The sequence below is a fragment of the Salmo salar genome, chromosome ssa12 (assembly GCF_905237065.1).
Source record: "Salmo salar chromosome ssa12, Ssal_v3.1, whole genome shotgun sequence".
In the NCBI taxonomy this organism is placed as follows: Eukaryota; Metazoa; Chordata; class Actinopteri; order Salmoniformes; family Salmonidae; genus Salmo; species Salmo salar.
This window is the reverse complement of record NC_059453.1, coordinates 85,981,362-86,001,792: the sequence shown is the minus strand read 5'-3', so window position 1 is coordinate 86,001,792 and position 20,431 is coordinate 85,981,362. Positions and strand designations below refer to the sequence as shown.

At 44.0% G+C, this 20,431-nt stretch overlaps 2 protein-coding genes and 1 long non-coding RNA gene across 5 annotated transcripts; 2 read left to right on the top strand and 1 right to left on the bottom strand.

Annotated features, from left to right (window-relative positions):
• Positions 1 to 226: 226 nt before the first annotated feature.
• Positions 227 to 983, bottom strand: LOC106566061 (uncharacterized). Its single transcript, XR_001319792.2, has 3 exons — positions 894 to 983; positions 704 to 792; positions 227 to 458 (listed from the first exon to the last, which is right to left on the bottom strand). It is a non-coding gene; the product is annotated as an uncharacterized lncRNA (long non-coding RNA).
• A 1,294-nt stretch (positions 984 to 2,277) lies between these two features.
• Positions 2,278 to 4,760, top strand: LOC106566060 (probable protein BRICK1). Its single transcript, XM_014133873.2, has 3 exons — positions 2,278 to 2,608; positions 3,331 to 3,413; positions 3,528 to 4,760. The coding sequence occupies exons 1-3, from the start codon at positions 2,491 to 2,493 to the stop codon at positions 3,552 to 3,554; spliced, it is 228 nt and encodes a 75-aa protein (XP_013989348.1). The 5' UTR covers positions 2,278 to 2,490; the 3' UTR covers positions 3,555 to 4,760.
• A 217-nt stretch (positions 4,761 to 4,977) lies between these two features.
• Positions 4,978 to 17,547, top strand: LOC100380672 (RNA-binding protein 5-B). 3 transcript variants are annotated; one of them, XM_014133869.2, is made up of 25 exons: positions 4,978 to 5,112; positions 5,366 to 5,390; positions 6,104 to 6,269; positions 8,401 to 8,556; positions 8,785 to 8,854; positions 9,272 to 9,345; positions 10,186 to 10,269; positions 10,597 to 10,657; positions 11,023 to 11,085; positions 11,223 to 11,383; positions 11,606 to 11,703; positions 11,805 to 11,892; positions 11,974 to 12,045; positions 12,145 to 12,208; positions 12,944 to 13,035; positions 13,151 to 13,271; positions 13,436 to 13,527; positions 13,659 to 13,841; positions 14,079 to 14,219; positions 14,322 to 14,399; positions 14,513 to 14,701; positions 14,843 to 14,917; positions 15,054 to 15,157; positions 15,892 to 16,021; positions 16,402 to 17,547. In XM_014133869.2, exons 2-25 carry the CDS (start codon positions 5,383 to 5,385, stop codon positions 16,525 to 16,527), a joined length of 2,496 nt encoding a protein of 831 aa, XP_013989344.1. In that variant the 5' UTR covers positions 4,978 to 5,112; positions 5,366 to 5,382; the 3' UTR covers positions 16,528 to 17,547. The 3 variants fall into 3 exon arrangements, with proteins under 3 accessions (XP_013989344.1, XP_013989343.1, XP_013989345.1); XM_014133868.2 differs by having other exon boundaries at positions 8,398 to 8,556; XM_014133870.2 differs by lacking the exon at positions 5,366 to 5,390 and having other exon boundaries at positions 4,989 to 5,112; positions 8,398 to 8,556.
• The last annotated feature ends 2,884 nt before the right edge of the window (positions 17,548 to 20,431 follow it).

Below are 20,431 nucleotides of genomic sequence, written 5' to 3'. Positions count from 1 at the left end.
ACATAAAAAAAACTGCAAGTTTGCTGCTGAATAATTCACTTCTCGGATTGTTTTATGTACTGTAAAGTGAGCCCAGATTTAATCTTAATTTCAGACAGGTTTGTCTTGAAAATCTTTCCTGAGGAGTTTTTATCAACAGAAACCTATGTCACGATGCTCTGTGTACAGATAACTGGCTCAATGAGGGCCTTGTCATTGAGTACAGAAGTCATTGTAATAAACAGAAAGATCATACTCCCTTTCCATCTGCAACACAATCTCTAACATGCAGTGGTCCTCCTCTGAACTGGACACATCTCCATTGCTGCTGCTTCTGTCCTCTACTAAGCTGTCTGAACTGTGTTCCTCTGGTGATAGAAACTCATTGTCTATGTCCTGATTCCCACACACACGGTGCAGCTCATTCTCAAACTCCAGTTTAGCCACTAGGTCCTCCAGAGTCTGGATATCTGAAGTCCCTTTGCAGGGGACACCATGCAAGCTTTGAGTGGTTGGTGTTTGTCATCTTCTTTATGTGATAGCTTTGTGTCTTTAAACTAGTACAAGGGCTGATCTTAAACATTCATTTTGTTTAACATTGAAATGTGGCAAAATGAAAAATATACCACCAGCGTGTGAACATCACAAATTGTGTTTTAATACTAATCTTTAATATATTAGTGTTTTAATACTAGCCTTTAATAATTAGTGTTTTAATACTAACCTAAAACTTCAAGTAGATCTTTAGGGAATGGAGCTTCGGATTTTCTTGACAGTGCAAAGCCCTCCCTTTTATGCCTTGACTTCTCTTGCCTTTTGAATGACAAAATTACAAATTAACTCAAAATAACATTGTTATAGTATAGCCTATTGTAATTAAGTCTGTTTGCTTTTTATGTATCCATAATCTATACCTGACAAGTGGTTCCTCAAATTGTAGTTTTGTTTGTGAGTGACTGAGTGAGTCCTTGCTGGACTTATCAAGAGAAGAAGGTGTAGAGATCTCTAGTGCTGTAATATCCTCCATTGCACGGTCCAAGGCATCAGTTAGCCCTTGTCCTTGTTTACACTGTTTCAGGCTTGTTGGAGAGACTAATGCTGTACAAATTAAATGGTTATGATAGAATAGTGGCTGATATCCCATAGCGTCCACTGGAAGTGCATCAGCAGTTGTCCTATTTTAAAGTCAGTCACTGACAGAGTGAATTATTATATATTTTTTTTAATTTAACCTTTATTTAACTAGGCAAGTCAGTTAAGAACAAATTCTTATTTGCAATGACGGCCTACACCGGCCAAATCCGGACGACGCTGGGCCAAATGTGCGCCGCCCTATGGGACTCCCAATCACGGCCAGTTGTGATACAGCCTGGATTGCAATTAGCCCATGTCAACTAACATTTTATAGTTTGCTAGGTGAGTTAGTCGAACCAGCTATCTAAACCTTGTAGTAATTATGGCCGAATTACTGACCAGGCACTCAAGGCACGTGCCTAGGGGCCCTGACCTCCAGGGGGCCCCCATTGATTTTGTTAGTCACTTTCACTCAGATATCTGTAGTAGAATGTGTAGAATATCAGGCAATTAGCTTTAAAACTGCTAAATGTTTTCTCCATCCCAATTTAAAATGTGTAGAATTGCAGGAAAATAGCTTTAAAACGGCATTTTTCTCTCAACCATAAGGGGAAAATGTGTAGAATTTCAGGAAAATAGCTTTTAAAACTGCAGATGTTTCTCTCCACTGCCACTTAAATGTTTGGGGGTGGAGGCCCCCAAAAAATGCTTGAAACAGCCCTGAGTGGATGACCCATGTTTCTGGGCATATTGACCCTGACCCCCTTGACATTTGATAAGGCAAGTTTCTTAGCAATTTTGTATTGATTATAGAAGTATACAAATTGTCATTGTTGGTATGCCTAAAGCTTCAAGCTAATAGCAACAAAAAAAACATAGCTAAACTAGCTAACTTTGTATTTCGGCACCATGGAACAGCGATCGGGTGTTAGCTAGCTAGCCTATATATATTGTGTCAAGCGATCTGAAATAACAAGTTCGTTAATAACATTAGCTCTTGTGTGTGGTGCGGGTTAGTGCTTGCTGGCCTCACCATTTTCGCTGATTTTGCTTGCTTGTTAGATAACTCTGATTGATTGTTAAAGTTAACTAGCTAACTTTCTAAACAAGGTAAACTTCTGAAGATCTTGACTTGGAATCTGCAACCGCCATCAGTGTCTCGTGACTAAGTAGCTAATTGGACGTGTTGAATGTGGCTCGTGAGCTAGCTGATTATGAACATGTAAGCTCTTTCGTGGGAGTTTATGTTGCTGGAAAGATTTCTGAAGTTGACATTTAAAATGGGTAAGGGTTATGGTTACGGTTAGGGTATGGACATCCCAAGTATCCCCGATAGCTCTGACCATACGATCAACCCACACAACCCCCCCCCTTGATGACAGCCCTTGACGCACCCTACCAGACAGCGGAAGTATTGAGTTTAGCAAACTCGTAAAGATGTCCGGCCAGGATGACCCAGTTCAAAGAGAAATTCATCAGGATTGGGCGAATCGCGAGTATATAGAAGTGATCACGAGTAGCATCAAGAAGATTGCCGATTTCCTAAATTCATTTGGTAAGCTTTACCCAGGGCATTCCTTCCTGCTTTCGTCCAGTGGCTCGCTCGTTAGCTAGCTAGCTAAACAAGCAATCGACCACTCCTAGTTAACGTTAGCTAGCTAACGAATACTTGCTAGCTAGCTTGGACTACGTACTGGTAATGGTAACAGTATTTGATAGCTGGCCAGCGTGTAATGTTGTTACTGTCTTGTGAGCTTGTCATGACCTGAGAGAGCATAGCCCTAGTGCAGTCCATTGATGGTTGTTTATCTAGCCCGCATACGACACTAGCTTTAGGTAGCAGTGGTTGTTGCACAACAATTGCCAGTGGTATTATGAATGTCCTGGTCCCAGATATAATCTACATGCCTTCTTTAGCCAACTCTAATTTGGCATGCCAAGTAGTGTCTGAGGAGTTGTTACACATTGCATATAGAGATCTGGGATCAGGTTAATGCTATATTGTTATACTTTTTTTTTTTACTATTGTCTGGCATCACACAATCCATATGTTTGAATTGAGTGTCGTGTGGATTGTGCTATGACCTCGAGGTTATATTTACTGTAGTGATCTACCTAAAATGATCCTAATAGCTTAATAATGATAGGGCCAAACCAAACTACTCGGCTGGCATGGCTACGCATCCATCACAGTTGCTGGAGCCGTGCTGGGAAGGACAATGTGAAATGAATAAGAACAAAACATCAAGTGAATTTTCATGTACATTTATTTTCCAGATATGTCCTGTCGGTCCCGGTTAGCCACTCTTAATGAGAAGCTAACTGCCTTGGAGCGGAGGATTGAATACATTGAGGCAAGGGTAAGTGGTTTTGAAATATGCACATGATGGTATGAAGTTATAAAATACTGGTACAGAAAGAAATCTCAGTTGGAACATCTGAAATTCATTATGTATCTGTTTCTCACTCCCAAGGTTACTAAAGGTGAAACCCTGACCTAGACCTCTGGATGACTGCTGAAACATGAATACACCACTTTTCCTAATTTTCTGTTAATTATTTTATACGTACTTACTGTATAGTTTACATTTGGCTTAGCCTAAACATCAGACTTTTACCATGGTTACTCCATGGATATCAGCCTGAAAGAAGTTGCTGTTAAAAAGATGCAATATTCTCTACAAAGCAGAATGTTTACTAAAATGATATTTACACTTACTCTACCAGTTGTACATGCTGTTGGTCCTTTTGGCAGTAGGTGGAGATAGGGTATCCACCGGAAATTGTTGTTTACCTGACTTTTTGTGGCGCCAGTAGGTTCTGTCGCTTGTGTTTTCAATCTATTGACGCATTGCATGTGATGCACAATATGTAGACAATAGCCGAATATAGTCAACCAAAGAACATTTCCTCGCAATCAGCTGGAAGTGTTTGCCGTTCGGTTAGGCTCAGCCATATTGTGTAAGTGTTTGTCAAGTGCGAATTACATCTGTATTGAAAATAAAATACAAACGATATACACATTAGCGTACTGAAGGTCGGGTTGATAACACTTACCTGTGGATATTTTGTATCCGATTACCTCTGACATAGGGATACAATTTGTGGGCAACAGGTAAAGTAAGCTGAAATTAAGTTTGTTCAACATTCTGACTTGTAATGAGACTGTTTAGGAATAATGAGCCTACATATTAGTGACACGTGTGTAAGTATTTCACTGATTCTACGAAGAGGCTACATTTGGCTCAATTTGTTTTGGACCTTTTTTGTTTGATTCTGAACATATACCTGACTATTTTGTGTGTTAACAGTTTTAAACTCCATACTAAATTCATGAAGGCTATTTCATCCAATTTCGATGGTTCAAGCATTGAGTATTATGCGCACTCAATGGTAGAGTGGAGAAGGACAAGCTTATCACTCAAGAAATCACTGTACAACTGCATTCTTGCTTTGTTTATCTTGCCAAGTGAATGTCTAAGCATACATCCACCTGTGTTTGAAACATTTGTACAGTTGATGTACCTGCTGTGAATCATGAATGACAAAATCAAGGTTTTGAGAGGCTTATGTACCCAAGTGCCAAGTTGACACTGTTGCTGTTTGTGTGTATTTATTAATCTTCTATTACTATCTCATGGTCATGTTTGTACAGTACATAGTGACAATTGTTTTATGGCAAAAAATAAACTAACATTGAAAGTGCAGCTATGTGTCATTTTCTCCAGACAAAAAGTTTGTGCAGTAAAGATTATTCATTCTCACACTCACAAGCTCCCGATGTTGCTTTTCATTAAATGTTGTAGACCTGTGTGAAATGTTTCAGGCCTGTGGAAACCCGACAGGACAGGCTACACCTAGCCTCGTACGAAGGCACCACTCTCCCTTGAAAAAACTTCGTTACCCAACATGCATCGTCGTTTTCCACGTTCCCGCCCTAAGCATTTTGGGAAGGAGAAAGTGTTGACGAGTCAAACAACCATTTTCCCTTTGAAATGTGCAAGTCCTTGAATTGTTTTCAAACATATTTGTATACTATTTTAAAGCTTGTTTAAACTGGTGAGTTAAAATGCTTCTGTATAGTTGTACTCATATGCGTTACTATTTGTATTCTTAACCTAGGTACCAACTAGCTCAAGGCAAGAGTATCAATTAGCTAACGTTAGCTTGAAGCGTACGTCATTGTGTCTCCATCTTGCCTCTGCTTTTAGCAGACAAGCCAACTATCTAGCTAACTAGGTTGTATTTACATGCTGGAATAATATATTTTTTTTCTTGTCCCCCAATTCCACACATCTCCACCCTTTGATAGTCGTGACAACCATTGAAATGGGACGGTGAGTTTCAATAAGCATACAAATATTGTAGGTACTGTAGTGTCTCGCTAGCAAGTCAGCTAACGTTAACAGGTGACTTTTTTGTTTTACCTTTTATTTAACTAGGCAAGTCAGTTAAAAACCAAATCTTATTTTACAATGACGGCCTACCCCGGACAAACTCCCCTAACCCGGACAAAGCTGGGCCAGTTGTGCCCCGCCCTATGGGTCTCCCGATCACCGTCGGTTGTGATACAGCCCGGGATTGAACCTACTAAGTTAGCTAACTTACAACTACACTTGCAATAATATTTCGGTCAAAGTCATTTAGCTTGCTGATTTTGGCTTATTTATTGTTTACCATTCCATGCTTTGCTAGCACGAACACGTAAGCAACTCTCCCTCCTACTAAACTGGCTAGGGCGTTAGGCAGCGCATCATCAGTGACATTCACAGTATGAGAAGGCACAACCCGGTCTCAGCATTTCGTATTTAGTCTGAGACCAGACTGCAATGCAGTGGTTTGTTGGACAACCCTCTTGACTAAATCCACACACAACAATTTCAGCTTGAAGAATAAATCAGAATTAGGAGGATTACATTGCTAACTGTAAATAAAAGTACTTGGAAGTTATCTTGACCGATATACAATTGCATTGGAACCCATTCTTTATTCCTTGAGTGTGTCAAATTTCAATCTGCTTTTGACTGTGTATGCCTGACTGTGTGCACAGGTTGAGTCGCACAGAGCGTAGCGGCAGATACGGTGGCAACGATCTGGGCCGGGGTGAGTCAGAGTGGCGGGAGAGGGGAGAGCAGGACATGCGCCGATGGGGCGAAGAGAGACACAGCGAACGCTACGATGGAGGAGAACGCCGGGGGAGTAGAGGCAGTCCAGAGGTATGTGTTCTGAGTCAGACACCCAGTGACATGACTTGTAATGGGAGTACATCCAAAACCAATCTCATTGACTACTAGTAGATTCCACTGATCAGGGTCCGGTATCAACGATGGCCTGCTGGCCCGGGCCAGTGAATCTCGTCTGTCCTGACCGGGCCAGTAACTTTTCGGCACATTTTTGCTTTCCGGTTCAACATTTACCTTTAGTGTCGTGTTCTACCATTGAAAGGCATTAAAGACTACAAGTGGAAAATTCATGCAATTTGAACAATTTGATTGGTTGTTCATTCTAACACCACCATGCTCCAGCGAGTCACAACTTTCCGAGCAGTACATGAGTTGATCCCTTCACACGTGAGCTGTCCAGAGGAAAAAGAAGTGCCCATCAATCTACTCGCTGAGCTTATTTATTTTAGGGTAACGTGATTTACGAAAGTAAACCTTCAATAGTGAACATACTAACAAAATGCTGGCTACTGTTGGTAGTCTGCAAAAAGAAGCTACAAAAAAAACAACTCGTTTTGGCTAGCCTACTGTATGATCTGCATCATTCAAAATTCAAATTCAGTTGCACTTCTCCACTCGGATGAAGAATGACCATTGGTGAATTTATCAGCAGACAGCGGTCTGATTTGATGTGTAGCTTCTTTTCTTGTGTAGCCTATTTTTATTTTATTTTTCTCCAGTAAAATGCAAGATTAACTTCAAGCAAAACATGACGAAATATAGCTGGCTTTGTTTTCTTCTAGGAAAAACATGAATGTACCTTGCTTTTTCATTGTTAGCTCATTTACTTGTGACTGCTAGTGAAATAGTGTTGCACTTCTGTTGTCATCTGATGAAAATGAAGCCCTTTTCTGTGTATGTTTTGCTTTAATGTTTTTTATGTGAAGGAAAACTACACTACTATATATACAAAAGTATGTGTATAAAATCGAGCACACAGCCATGCAAACTCTAAAGACAAACATTGGCAGTAGAATGGCCTTAATGAAGAGCTCAGTGACTTTCAACGTGCCACCGTCATAGGATGCCACCTTTCCAACAAGTCAGTCCGTCAAATTTCTGCCCTGCTAGAGCTGCCCCGGGCAACTGTAAGTGCTGTTATTGTGAAGTGGAAACGTATAGGAGCAACAACGCCTTAGCTGCAAAGAGGTAGGCCATGTTTTTCATGGTTTGGGCAAGGACCCTTACTTCCAATGAAGGGGAATCTTAACGCTGCAGCATACAATGACATTCTAGACAATTCTATGCTTCCAACTTTGTGGCAACAGTTTTAGCGAAGGCCTTTTCCTGTTTCCTGACAATTCCCACGCGCACTAAGCAAGGTCCATACAGAAATGGTTTGTTGAGATCGGTGTGGAAGAACTTGACTGGCCTGCACAAAGGCCTCACCTCAACCCCATCGAATACCTTTGGGATGAATTGGAAGGCCGACCCCGAGCCAGCCCTAATAGCCCAACATCAGCGCCCGACCTCAACTAATGCTCTTGTGGCTGAATGGAAGCAAGTCCTTACAGTATTGTTCAAACATCTAGTGTTGCCTTATTATCTATCCTGATGCCTAGTCACTTTATCCTGCCTTCATGTACATATCTACCTCAAATACCTTATTATCATCTATCCTGATGTCTAGTCACTTTACCCTGCCTTCATGTACATATCTACCTCAAATACCTTATTATCATCTATCCTGATGCCTAGTCACTTTACCCTGCTTTCATTTACATATCTCCCTCAAATACCTCATACACCTACCTGCACATTGTTCTGGTTCTCCCTGTATATAGCTCCATTCTTGTATATTTTATTCCTCTTGTTGTATTTGGGGCATGTGACATACAATTTGATTTGAAAATATATATATAATACACAGAAATCACATTTTTGACTGCACTGCCCCTTTTATTTATATTATAATAACCAGATGTAGCCCATTTAATAGCTGAGTATGGTGAGAAGGCATGTCAACCTATAGGCCCTGCATGAACCCAATGATTTTAAGAACTACACAATGTCCTAGCCAGTACAAATTCTGTTCTGGACAGTAGGTTTTGGGCTATTTGGGATAGTGAGAACAAAAGTTAGCATTGGTCCATGCTGATGCACACTGTTTCATCCACTCCAGCAGAGAGACAGGAAGCGACGGAACAGCGATAGATCTGAAGACTGTTACCACTCTGATGGAGACTACCCTGAGCAGGAATACAGGGAGGAGCCAGGGGAGGAGAAGGAGAGTAAGACCATCATGCTCCGGGGCCTGTCTCTTCACATTACAGAGGGAGATGTAAGTTTCTCTGCTTTACACTCACGACCTGTCTGTCATGTGGTTTGGTTGGCTGCGTCATTTTCTCTGCGACGAAGTGGGGGCACTACTGTATAGCCTACTCTGCAAAGAGTAGGCTATACAGTGAAACGAAAGGAGACATTAGTAACTGTATGTATAATGTCAAGTGAAACCTGTTCCAGAACGTAAGGCTATGGATTTAATGTATGTCCTTCTCTTGCCGTCCAGATCCGAGCTGCCCTGGACCAGCTGGAGGGACCCCATCCAATAGATGTCCGTCTGATGAAAAAAAGGACAGGTGGGACCCAGGCGTTCCACGCAGCCCCCCTCCCCCACACTATATTTGACTACAGGGCCAATCTGCTTCAGTTGACTTCAGTTTTGCCATAGCAACATAAAAATCAGAAATTGTTAAGAATTAATGTCAAGCAAGGAAACAATATTTTATTTTCTCTTAAGATGTGGAGCGAAAGGTAAGAAAGGCAATCAGCCAGCCAAGATGTTTTAAATGAGAGAAACAAACTGATCATAGCGGCACACTGAGTATGTATGGGCCAGTGTCATCCTGCAGCATTTCTTGCTATGGCAAAACCCAAAAGGAAGGGCCCACTGTTTGCCGTACTGGCCCCTGAAGCAGTTTGTGACAGAGTTTGAATGTTGTGCCCATGGACTCTGACTAACACTCCTCCCGTCTATATTTGAATGCTGTCTCTAGGTATAAGCCGAGGTTTCGTCTTCGTGGAGTTTTATCACTTGCAAGATGCTACCCGATGGATGGAGACCAATCAGGTTGCTTCACAATCGCCAAGTCTAGTTTTTGTTTTTTACCTTGGGGTTCTGAAAAAAGACAACCAAATGGCAACCAAAGTGATTTGAATAAGAACTGAGGTTTTGAAGGAAATGTGGATTTTTAGTTGGAGAATACAATATTGGAATCTGAATATGGTATCCAGAAAGACTGCATGGTTTTAGAGGTTTATTTAGCCTTTCACTGATCCTAATTCCATCTCAGCCCCCCCCCCCAATATTTTCATGGTGTAAGACTAAGTTAAGACATTCAATGTCAAGAAATTTAAGCCATGTAGCCTAATTTATCGGAAATTTAACTTAAAACACTTGATTTTCAAACCAACTTTGAGATTGTAGTACCTTGCAATCTGGCTGGTAAGAGTTTCCTGATTCAAAAAAATTGGCCTAACGCCATCGGGGGAACAAATGGTGAATTTTTACTCCTTATAGCCCAGTGGCCTCTCCAAATTTAAGCACTTTTTTCCCCCTTTTGATTTCTTTGATTTATGCTGTGCTTCTTAGCAAATTCATTTTCATCCAATGTCTGTTGTGGGAAGCTTATACCTGGTTCTTGGAAAGCTGATAAAAGTGTTTCTCATGTTAACATTATACACACTGCTCCGGCTCAGTCTGGACACTCGGGTCCCAAACACCTTAAGAACCCTCTGTACACAAGCTCACATACACATCTTTCCATCTGTCTTTGACACAAACTCCAACCGGGGGTCCCTTTCCCCTTCCCTCCCTGCCAGCACTGCTTGTTCTTTGGTTGCAGCTAGAGTGAGACCTGTGCCTGCCAGGAAGCTTGAAATGACCAACATTTTGAACCTCCTCTTGCAGAAACTCCTGGTCATCCAAGGCAAGAGTGTGGCCATGCACTACAGCATCCCGCGACACAAGTTTGAAGACTGGCTCTGCAACACTGTAAGTTTCTTCTGTGGCTTGACTCCATGTCCAACCCTGCTGCCCACGCTATATTTACCTTCCACTCCTATCTGAAATGCTGTAGTGACAACGTTAGGCCCTCAATTGTTAGTTACCTTATAGTCCAGAATGAGCTCCTGCCGAATGAGTTTGAGCACGTCGTTAGTTATAGGGATCCCTGATTTCATTAGTTGCCAGGGTGAGCATTTGGCTCAGGTAAGTACCGTATGCTGCACCGCTGTTAGTTTGCTATTCATCTGAGGCAGCAGTGTCCTGGACATAAGTAGCTGTATTATCAATAAAAATGATGTGACCGGTTGCTTGCAGTGCGGCCTGTACAATTTCCGGAGGAGGCTGAAGTGCTTCAGGTGTGGAGCAGCTAAAGCTGGTAAGTAGTTCCTGAACCAGGAAGCCACTGCCTGCACCCATCTGGATGGCCTGAGACAATGTTCAGGCAAGAGGGGCTGCGCACAGGACCAGTACAAAATACTGATATATCTATACTTTAGAAATGCCAACCCTATTAACACGACTGTCATCATGGCCCCATAAACACTGACCAATCATATTCCTTAGTATTGTGAACAAAACAGATTTAGCTGAAAACGTACGTGAGAATTGACTGGCGGAATAGCGAGGATGTCAAATCCCTGTGGAGCGGATTTTTTTTTTCTAACTCATGTCCTGGACTCTGTCATGGGTACTGAGGGTGAGGTGACGCTAATGCCCTGCTCATTCTGTCTGCCTCAACAGAGGGTGAGACCAACACCACTGGAGTCACAGAGACCCAGCAGAGTGGAGACTACTACGGCGACAGTGAGTACCTCTCCACAGATGGGCAGCCCACAGACACACACACACACCCATAATGTCCTGTCAGATGTCATGGGGGAGGGGGGTTTGAGGAGAGCCAGTGAGAGACTTTAGACTGTATGTGTTCATGTCCTCTCCAGCAATCATCCTGAGGAACATAGCCCCTTTGACCACGGTGGAGGCCATCCTGACAGCCCTGGCCCCCTACGCCAACCTGTCACCCAGCAACATCCGTCTCATTAAGGACAAACAGACGGGCCAGAACAGGGGCTTCACCTTTGTACAGCTCTCCTCCCCTCTGGTACGCCATCCTTTAAGCAGACGTCTCCACATATACACATGATATGGTCTTTGATTTGAGTTTCTCTACAGAACATCCTCTAACTTCATTGATGTCCCTTATGATTATGAATTGCCTTATTGCTCGACTGGTGCTTCTCATCTTTGGCATGATTTAGTGAAATCTGTATAAATGTTTCTGTAAAATAGTCTTAAGTGCTTTGTTTTTTTTCCTGCGTCACAGGAGGCATCTCAGCTCCTAACCATCCTACAAGGACTACAGCCTCCTCTCAAGCTGGATGGAAAGACCATTGGTGTGGACTATGCCAAGAGTGCCAGGAAGTGAGTGTCCTGTTACAGATGTCAGTGGTTTTCAGTAAATTATGTCCTCAGAGGGCGTAGTGATGGCAGCGTCTCTCTAATCTTGACTCTCCTCTCTTCAGGGATCTCTTGCTCCCAGACGGTAACCGGATCAGTGCCTTCTCTGTGGCCAGCACAGCCATCGCTGCTGCCCAGTGGTCCTCCAGCCAGGTAACCCACACACCGCTCACATTCAGCTGTGTTTTTTTGTTTTGCCACACACATACTAAGAAGCAGTGTGTTCCTTCCAAGCCTCAGCAGGGTGCTGAAGGACATCTGTCAGAGTACAGCTACCTAGAGGAGGGCTACGCTCCCTACACACAGGTATGATGATCAGCGGTGAGGTTACCCCAGTCTGGAAATCCCTGGGGTGTATTGCAGATGCTCCAATGTGACTGACTGACTTCCTTTCTGTGTTGCTAGGACTACCAAGCCTACTACCAGCAGGCAGCAGGAGACCCTTCCCAGGGGAACGGAATACTGGGAGGTAAGAGGAAACGTACAGTCTGCAATTCATTCTGTGTCGATGCCTTTACAGATACTTTCCCTGTAGAGAGGTCAGTAAGGCAGGGCTGTCCTTTTGTCAGCTGTGTTGTACAGTGCTTCTACAGAACCCTTAGCTGCTTTAATAATTAATGATAAAGAGGGTAAGGGGTGTTGGAATCCCAGGTGGTGGTGTCAGTGTTCTACATCAGTACGCTGTTGACACTACTTGTACTGTGAAGGCTGTAGGAAGCATTATGAAAATCATAGACATGTATGGTAAGGCATCAGGTGCTAAAGTTAATATAGAGAAGACTGAAATAATGTTTGTTGGATATCAATGCAAATAAGTGTGAGATTCCATTTAAGGTAGCAAAGGATTTTATGAAGGTGTTGGGAGTAAACATTGGTGTAGAGGAGAAAGAGGCAAAATATATAACTTGGACTGGGATCCTTAATAACGTCAAGCAAACGCTGAATTTCTGGAAAAATAGAAAACTAAAGTTAAAAGGTAAAGTAATTGTAGCAAATGCTTTGGTATTATCTAAGTATGTGTATGTTTTGAGAGTTCTAGACATGCCAGAGTTCTAAATGAAACTAATAATGTAGTGTCTAATTTTAATATGGGATGGTAAAGGAGTTAATAGCCTTCTGATTTGAGAAGGTCCAACTGCTATCTGTTTCCAACAGAGGTGTTGGTAATAGCATGTTATAAAGCCTGGGAGTCTTGTATTGACAGCGGCTCCAGGTGTCCCAGCAGCTACAGGAGTGGTGATCTCACAGGGTGCACAGGTCTACCAACCCAACCTCATCAGTCACACTGCCACACAAGTAAGTCCTTTGTATTTAACCTATGAGCCTGTCACTACACACAGCCTTATTTACTGCACTACTCACAATGTGCTCGCTGTAAAGATTCCCACAATTACAAATTGCGTCTTTGCAGGCGCTGCAATTGGCCCAGCACCTGGAAGCAAAACAGACCGGAATTCACTCGGCAGCTGCGACCATGACAGCAACAGTTTCCACAGCCACAGCGACACTCTCTGGACTGGCCACTGACACAGGTTAGAGCCTCACTCACCTATCTGTCTGACTGACACTGCAGGTTCCAGTGCAGAATGGAAAGCAATAGAACACTTGTGGAATGCTTTCAGATTTAAAATGATGTACTCTGTTCAAGCCAGGTGTTTGACTCTTTTAATATTCCATACTCTGTCTTCATCCTCAGCTGTACCTGATACCTCTACCTACCAGTATGACGAATCCTCTGGCTTCTACTTTGACCCTCAAACCGGCCTCTACTACGACCCAAATACACATGTTAGTACCCACACACCAGTCTGTGTTTTCTCTTGCTGTTCTGCATTGTTCCACAATGCCATCTGAGTTGTGTGAAGACGTGGTCTGTGGATGTATGTGTTTTGATAGTTGTAGTTTCTCCTTTCCTTCAGTACTACTACAACTCCCAGACGCAGCAGTACCTCTACTGGGACAGTGAGAAGCAGACGTACATCCCTGCCTCAGCCGCCGACCAAACTGAGCAGAGTGCGAATGCATCAGCAGCAGCTAGCAACGAGGCTAAGGAATCCAAGGAGAGGAAACAAGAAAAGCCCAAGAGCAAGACGGCTCAGCAGGTAGGCAGAGGACACTGAGATCACCTCGGATATGAAGACAGCATAACTTTAGATTTGTGATAATTGTGTGTAGTTTGTTCAAGTGTATTTGTCTAAGAGGGAGCAATTGATTCTGCAGCAGAGGAGCACACAAGACTTAACACCCATTCAATACACATGGATTACAGTGATACACAATGATACTGCTGAATACCGTGGTTGGTGTGTCTGATTGAGTTGTTCTGGTTGGCCTTTCAGATCGCTAAGGACATGGAGCGCTGGGCAAAGAGTCTGAACAAGCAGAAGGAGAACTTTAAGAGCAGCTTCCAGCCCGTCAGCCAGGAGGAGAGGAAAGAGGCCGCAGCCGCCGACGCAGGCTTCACACTCTTCGAGAAGAAGGTAGCCATTTTGTCTATCCATGATAGTTTGAATCCTTTAGAAAACCCATCCAGGAAATCTTAACATTGACGAGGTGGACTGAGTTGTGGTGTGACTTTGCAGCAGGCTGGAAGCTTGGAAATGCTGATGTCAGAAGCAGTGCAGCGCCCTGAGGAGCAGGCCCCAACCAACTCCGCCAAGGTAAGATATTGTTACTAGCCTCCAATGTATGAGCTGCAATTTTACAGTACATTTTCCAGTCTGGTATGCTAGCTACCTAGTTAATGTACAACCATCTGGTTGTCCTTCTCCAGGTTGGCCTTGTGGCAGCCTACAGTGGAGACAGTGACCCAGAGGAAGGGGGTGCAGCAGAGCCGGAGCACAGTGGTGGTGAGCAGGACCAGCTGACAGACTGGAAGAAGATGGCGTGCCTGCTGTGTAGGAGACAGTTCCCCAATAAGGACGGCCTGGTGCGCCACCAGCAGCTCTCAGACCTCCATAAGGTACTTATCACTGACTCGAAGGAAGAACTCCACAATAGTCCACTTTCTCAACTGTTATGAAAAGCTAATATGGGAAAGCAAGAGCTTGAAATGTATGAATGAAGTGTAAAGGTCTTGAACTTATTTGTCTTCTTATCCCAGCAAAACCTGGAGGTCCACCGCAGATCTAAGCTGAGTGAGGCTGAGCTGGAGGAGCAGGAGAGGAGAGAGACCGAGGTAACGGCTCAGACATGGAGACGATGCTGCTCTAACTGTTTTAGTTGGGGTTCAGTTAATAGAAACCCTGTTATCAGGTTTGTTTCTACATTCATTCTCACTCTGTGTCTCTTTCTTGCTCTCGGTCTGTGAACAGATGAAGTACAGGGACCGGGCTGCGGAGAGGAGAGAAAAATACGGCATTCCTGAACCCCCAGCACCCAAGAAGAAGAAATTCACAACACAGCCAGCACCAGTCATGTTAGTGCTAGTGTTAAGCCGTGCACATACTTCTTAAGCCTTGTTCACACTGGAGGTTTGAAGTGACTCAAATCCATATTCTGATATTCCAAGACACATTTCAAACCACCTTCATAGGTTGTTTGAAATCAGATAGAAATTTGATTCCTGGCCAATGGTCAGATCTGATATATTTGCCCTCAAGTGGTTTCTAAACAGTTATTTTGAATATGTTTGCTTGCTAGCTACTCTGACAGTTTGACAAGAACCATGTGAATGTGCTAAACAGCTAGTTAACTGCTGTGGCTAACCAAAAATGACTCATTTTGAAAGTTGGTTAATCTTATCCTTTGAGGCGTTGTTCTTCCACTTTGATTTTGAACATTCAAAGCAACTGGGAAACCTCTATGGCAGGCATCGTCACCTTAACGTGCTACATAACTTCTGACTGATAGGAAGCACGAGCACCACCACCAGTCAGCCTACACCACTGCTCACACACCCATCGTTACTATGACAACTAGCATGGCCATGTCAGTAAATTACTGCCGTCTTAACAAACACACCTGATTTGGTTGCTTGTAACTTGCTGTTTGGACAGTCAGTATTCCAAAACAGATTTGAAAAACAAAACTGTTTTTGAACATTAAGGTCTGCAGTGGGAACAAGGCATACGTTGACTCAAGAACCTACATTGATGTTCTGTGACATGAGATTGGGTAATAATGATTGTCGTGTCATTTCCCCCTCTGCAGTAACTATGAACAACCCACCAAGGACGGTCTGAACAGTGACAACATAGGGAACAAGATGCTGCAGGCCATGGGATGGCAGGAGGGCAGAGGTCTGGGCCGTAACCAGCAGGGCATCACTGCACCTATTGAGGTGAATCTCGTCCAGTTAAACCAGTAATAGTGCTGCTTCAACCCAACAGCTAAACATAAGGAAACTGTTAAGGTGTCTTTCATATACAACAAGTCTGTTAAGTTTGCTGTATAAATGCAGAGCCGTGGTAGAGGTAACATTCCCCGGCACGTCACATATACAACTTCCCACCGGAGACTAGGGTTCAATCCCTGGGCACACCCTGCCCACTGTCTTTCTCTCCACCTAATTTCCTTACTGTCTGAATGTGTTTAAACACCTAAGCAATATATTTGAAAATAAGTATATAAAGATGGATAGAGATTTTTTTATTTAATATGCCAATGATTCCAGTGTCATATTGCTTTACTGATCACAGGCCTGCTGTCATCTCTCTACAGGCTCAGCTGAGGGCAAAGGGAGCTGGTCTTGGAACCAAAGGCAGCAGCTACGGCCTGTCTGCCTCCGACACATACAAAGACGCTGTCCGCAAAGCCATGTTTGCCCGCTTCACTGAAATGGAGTGATTTGCCCTATCTACCTGCCTCCTAAAAATGGACACATCCTTCTGGACCTGGGTCCAGATTCACAAAACACTTCTTATGCAAAAACTTAAGAAGCTTCTTAAGAAAAGAAAAAAAGAAGTTCGCAACTGCAATTCCTCAACAATATCTTAAGATTTTATGATTTTCTTACTATCTTCTCAAATATCTTCTCAAGGTGTTTGTTGCTAAGCAACCGTGTTAACTAGCAATGCCAATCACGTTACCGTATTTCTTACTGAGATTACTATTCTAAAACATGTTTGTGGATTTAAATAATCAGTACTGATACATTCAGATGGAGTTTGTGTGAATTAAACATGTTCAATTGCTTTTTCTCTCACTGCCCTGAGTTTAAGACAAGGGTTTAGCTATCTTGGAATTAACATTTCCATGAACTTTATTTTCAACAATCTAATTTCTTAACTTTTTGCTTCAAGAGAAGCATAAGAAATGTTCCCAGAACCATTTTTGAGGAGTAGCAACTTTGCTTAACTTAAGTCTATAGTTAAGGAAAAAATGGCAGTTAAGAAGAAATTTCTTCATAAGAAGATTTTGTGAATCTGGCCCCTGGTCCTATGTTCCCTTCCTTTCTGTGTGGGGCCATCACCATCATCCATGGGTATCCTAACATCCTTCCCTACAGTCATCCATTAAAAGACACCTTGACATGAGCTGAAGGGATTGTAATGGCGGCATGGAGAAGATGACAGGCTCGATAAGGGGATTGGAGGGAGAATTATGTTTACTGTACTCATTGGTCTAGCAGGGAAGAGAGGCATAAAGAAAGGACTGGTCTTTATTGGAGAAAGTGTAAAACTATGAATTATGTAACTTGTAATTTGTGTATATATACGCCCAGTACATTATTTCCTTCTGTAAGAATGAAGATATAGACATGTTTTTCTCCTTTTGTTGTGGCAATAGTATTTAAATTATTGTACAGTCTGTATGATATGCATTCTCATTTTGTATAGAAAATATTAAATAAGATTGATCACTCAATTCGTGTGGAACAGTTGGTTGTAAGTGATGCGCGTAGCTCTCCAGGTATAGTGCAATGACTAAGTGACTGGATAAGTATGCTAAATTACTAAAATATAAATGTACACGATAAACTTTGAATCCTCAACATTTGATTTAAACCTAAAATAAATGTTCTGCAGATGCAGTCCACCCCCCCTCTTTCCTCTTACCACAGGCATGGCCATTCTAACAAACTGAAGCTAGAGAATGCTGAACTACCTGCTACCAATTTTCCACCAGGACCTACCTGGTGACTCACTACCAGGTGATGGCGTTCCTCTCCTCCCTGGTGACTCACTACCAGGTGATGGCGTTCCTCTCCTCCCTGGTGACTCACTACCAGGTGATGGCGTTCCTCTCCTCCCTGGTGACTCACTACCAGGTGATGGCGTTCCTCTCCTCCCTGGTGACTCACTACCAGGTGATGGCGTTCCTCTCCTCCATGGTGACTCACTACCAGGTGATGGCGTTCCTCTCCTCCCTGGTGACTCACTACCAGGTGATGGCGTTCCTCTCCTCCCTGGTGACTCACTACCAGGTAATGGCGTTCCTCTCCCTGGTGACTCACTACCAGGTGATGGCGTTCCTCTCCCTGGTGACTCACTACCAGGTGATGGCGGTCCTCTCCTCCCTGGTGACTCACTACCAGGTGATGGCGGTCCTCTCCTCCCTGGTGACTCACTACCAGGTGATGGCGTTCCTCTCCTCCATGGTGACTCACTACCAGGTGATGGCGTTCCTCTCCTCCCTGGTGACTCACTACCAGGTGATGGCGTTCCTCTCCTCCCTGGTGACTCACTACCAGGTGATGGCGTTCCTCTCCTCCCTGGTGACTCACTACCAGGTGATGGCGTTCCTCTCCTCCCTGGTGACTCACTACCAGGTGATGGCGTTCCTCTCCTCCCTGGTGACTCACTACCAGGTGATGGCGTTCCTCTCCTCCCTGGTGACTCACTACCAGGTGATGGCGTTCCTCTCCTCCCTGGTGACTCACTACCAGGTGATGGCGTTCCTCTCCTCCCTGGTGACTCACTACCAGGTGATGGCGGTCCTCTCCTCCCTGGTGACGGCGTTCCTCTCCTCCATGGTGACTCACTACCAGGTGATGGCGTTCCTCTCCTCCCTGGTGACTCACTACCAGGTGATGGCGTTCCTCTCCTCTCCATGGGGCTCTTAAGCAGCCCAGGACTGAGTTTGGGAAACCCTGATTTAGCAGGCATTCTAATCCAGAGTGACATCGGGGTTAAGACCCTAGTTCAAGGGCACAACAACAGATATTACGCCTAGTCGGCCAAGTCATTCAAACCAGCAACCTTTTGGTTACTGCTTTCAACCACTAGGCTATGCTCCCTCTATCCCATATCCTATGCTACCTCTATCCCATCTCTCCCTAGTGGAACATTCCTCCCTGGGCTTGGCTGCTCTGCCAGTTCTTCTATATGCTGGTCTATACACAGGCCTCGTGTGTGTGTACACAGCCCTGCTATTCAATGTCCCCTTAGTATACCCTCCTATTCCTCAGCTGCCTCACCTACTGTCTCATGGGCCTGTACTACAGTCCTTGCTATTCGGGGGATGTCCCTAGCCCACTGAAGTTGAAATTTTAAAATGGTTAGTGTTCAGTAAGGGTTAAGGTTAGGATAATGGTAGGGGTTAGGATTTAGGGTAGGGATGTCCCAAGGATCCCGGATAGAACTGACCCCTGTACTACCTGTGTGCCCTCTGGAACCTGGCTGCTGCCTTCATGATCACCAAGAGAGTGTCGGCCAGAGCAGAGAGATGTCTCTGCTGGTAGAGATGCCTGTACAGTATGTCATGTGAATACAGTGTCTCTAGGGATCAGGTTCATGTTTGTGAATGATTTGTGTGTGTGATTGCTTTGGAACTAAAATAATAACCCATCAATAACTAGTCTAGACCTACTTTATATATCAGAAAATAAATCTCATGCAATTTGTTGAGTCTATAAACATTGACTGTATTTGTCTCCTTAACAATGTAATAGAATGTAGCTAAACTCACATAGATCCTGCAGAGTAGAAGAAGATTTTATCTCTCCTGCTACGTTCCTGCTCCCCTGGGCCCCTCTCTGCGGCTGCAGTGGTTCCCCCTCACCGTCTCCTTCCTGTACTGGAAACTACCCCATGTCCAAACACCCCCTCTCTGCCATCAGCATCAACCTCCATGTGGTCAACTCCCTCCAAACCCTGCTAGACCTGGTTCTGTCCTCCACACCCATCCTCCACCTCCCCTACATGCTGCTGACTGGTCGCCTCTACGTCCTCTTTGTGCTGCTCTATTTGCTGGCCGGCTGCACTAACATATCTACAGCGAGGTGTACCCTGGGATTTGCACTGGATCTGCCTGCCCCTGTTCCACTTCACTCTGTGGAATGTGTGTTTGCGGAGGGCCATGCTGGCGGCAGGGCCCAGGGGTCAGCAAGTAGCCCTCTGTAGAGGGGTCTGGTGGTATGGAGCAGCAGGGCCCAGGGATCCTGCCGCCTCTGTCTTTGGACCTGTCTGGTGAAACCGGAGTGGATTATGAAACACAATCCCCTCTGTCCTTGACCACATGCAGCTATCAGACAGTTACTGCCTCGGCATGAGGATTGCAGCCTGGGACTGACGGACGGCTCACAGCCTTGGTTGTCCAACTGACTGGATACTCACAGCCTGACTTGACTGACTGACTGACTGGAGGCTCACATCCTGGGTAGACTGACTTTTTGGGTAGTTCCAGAATCCTGGGGACTGTGAAGACAAGCAAGTGCCTTCTTGTCATTATCTCTTTTCTTAAAGTTTAGCCATTTCTTAGTGTCTATAGTATCTGGATGTCTCGTTATGTCATTTTCAGCAGTTTTGCA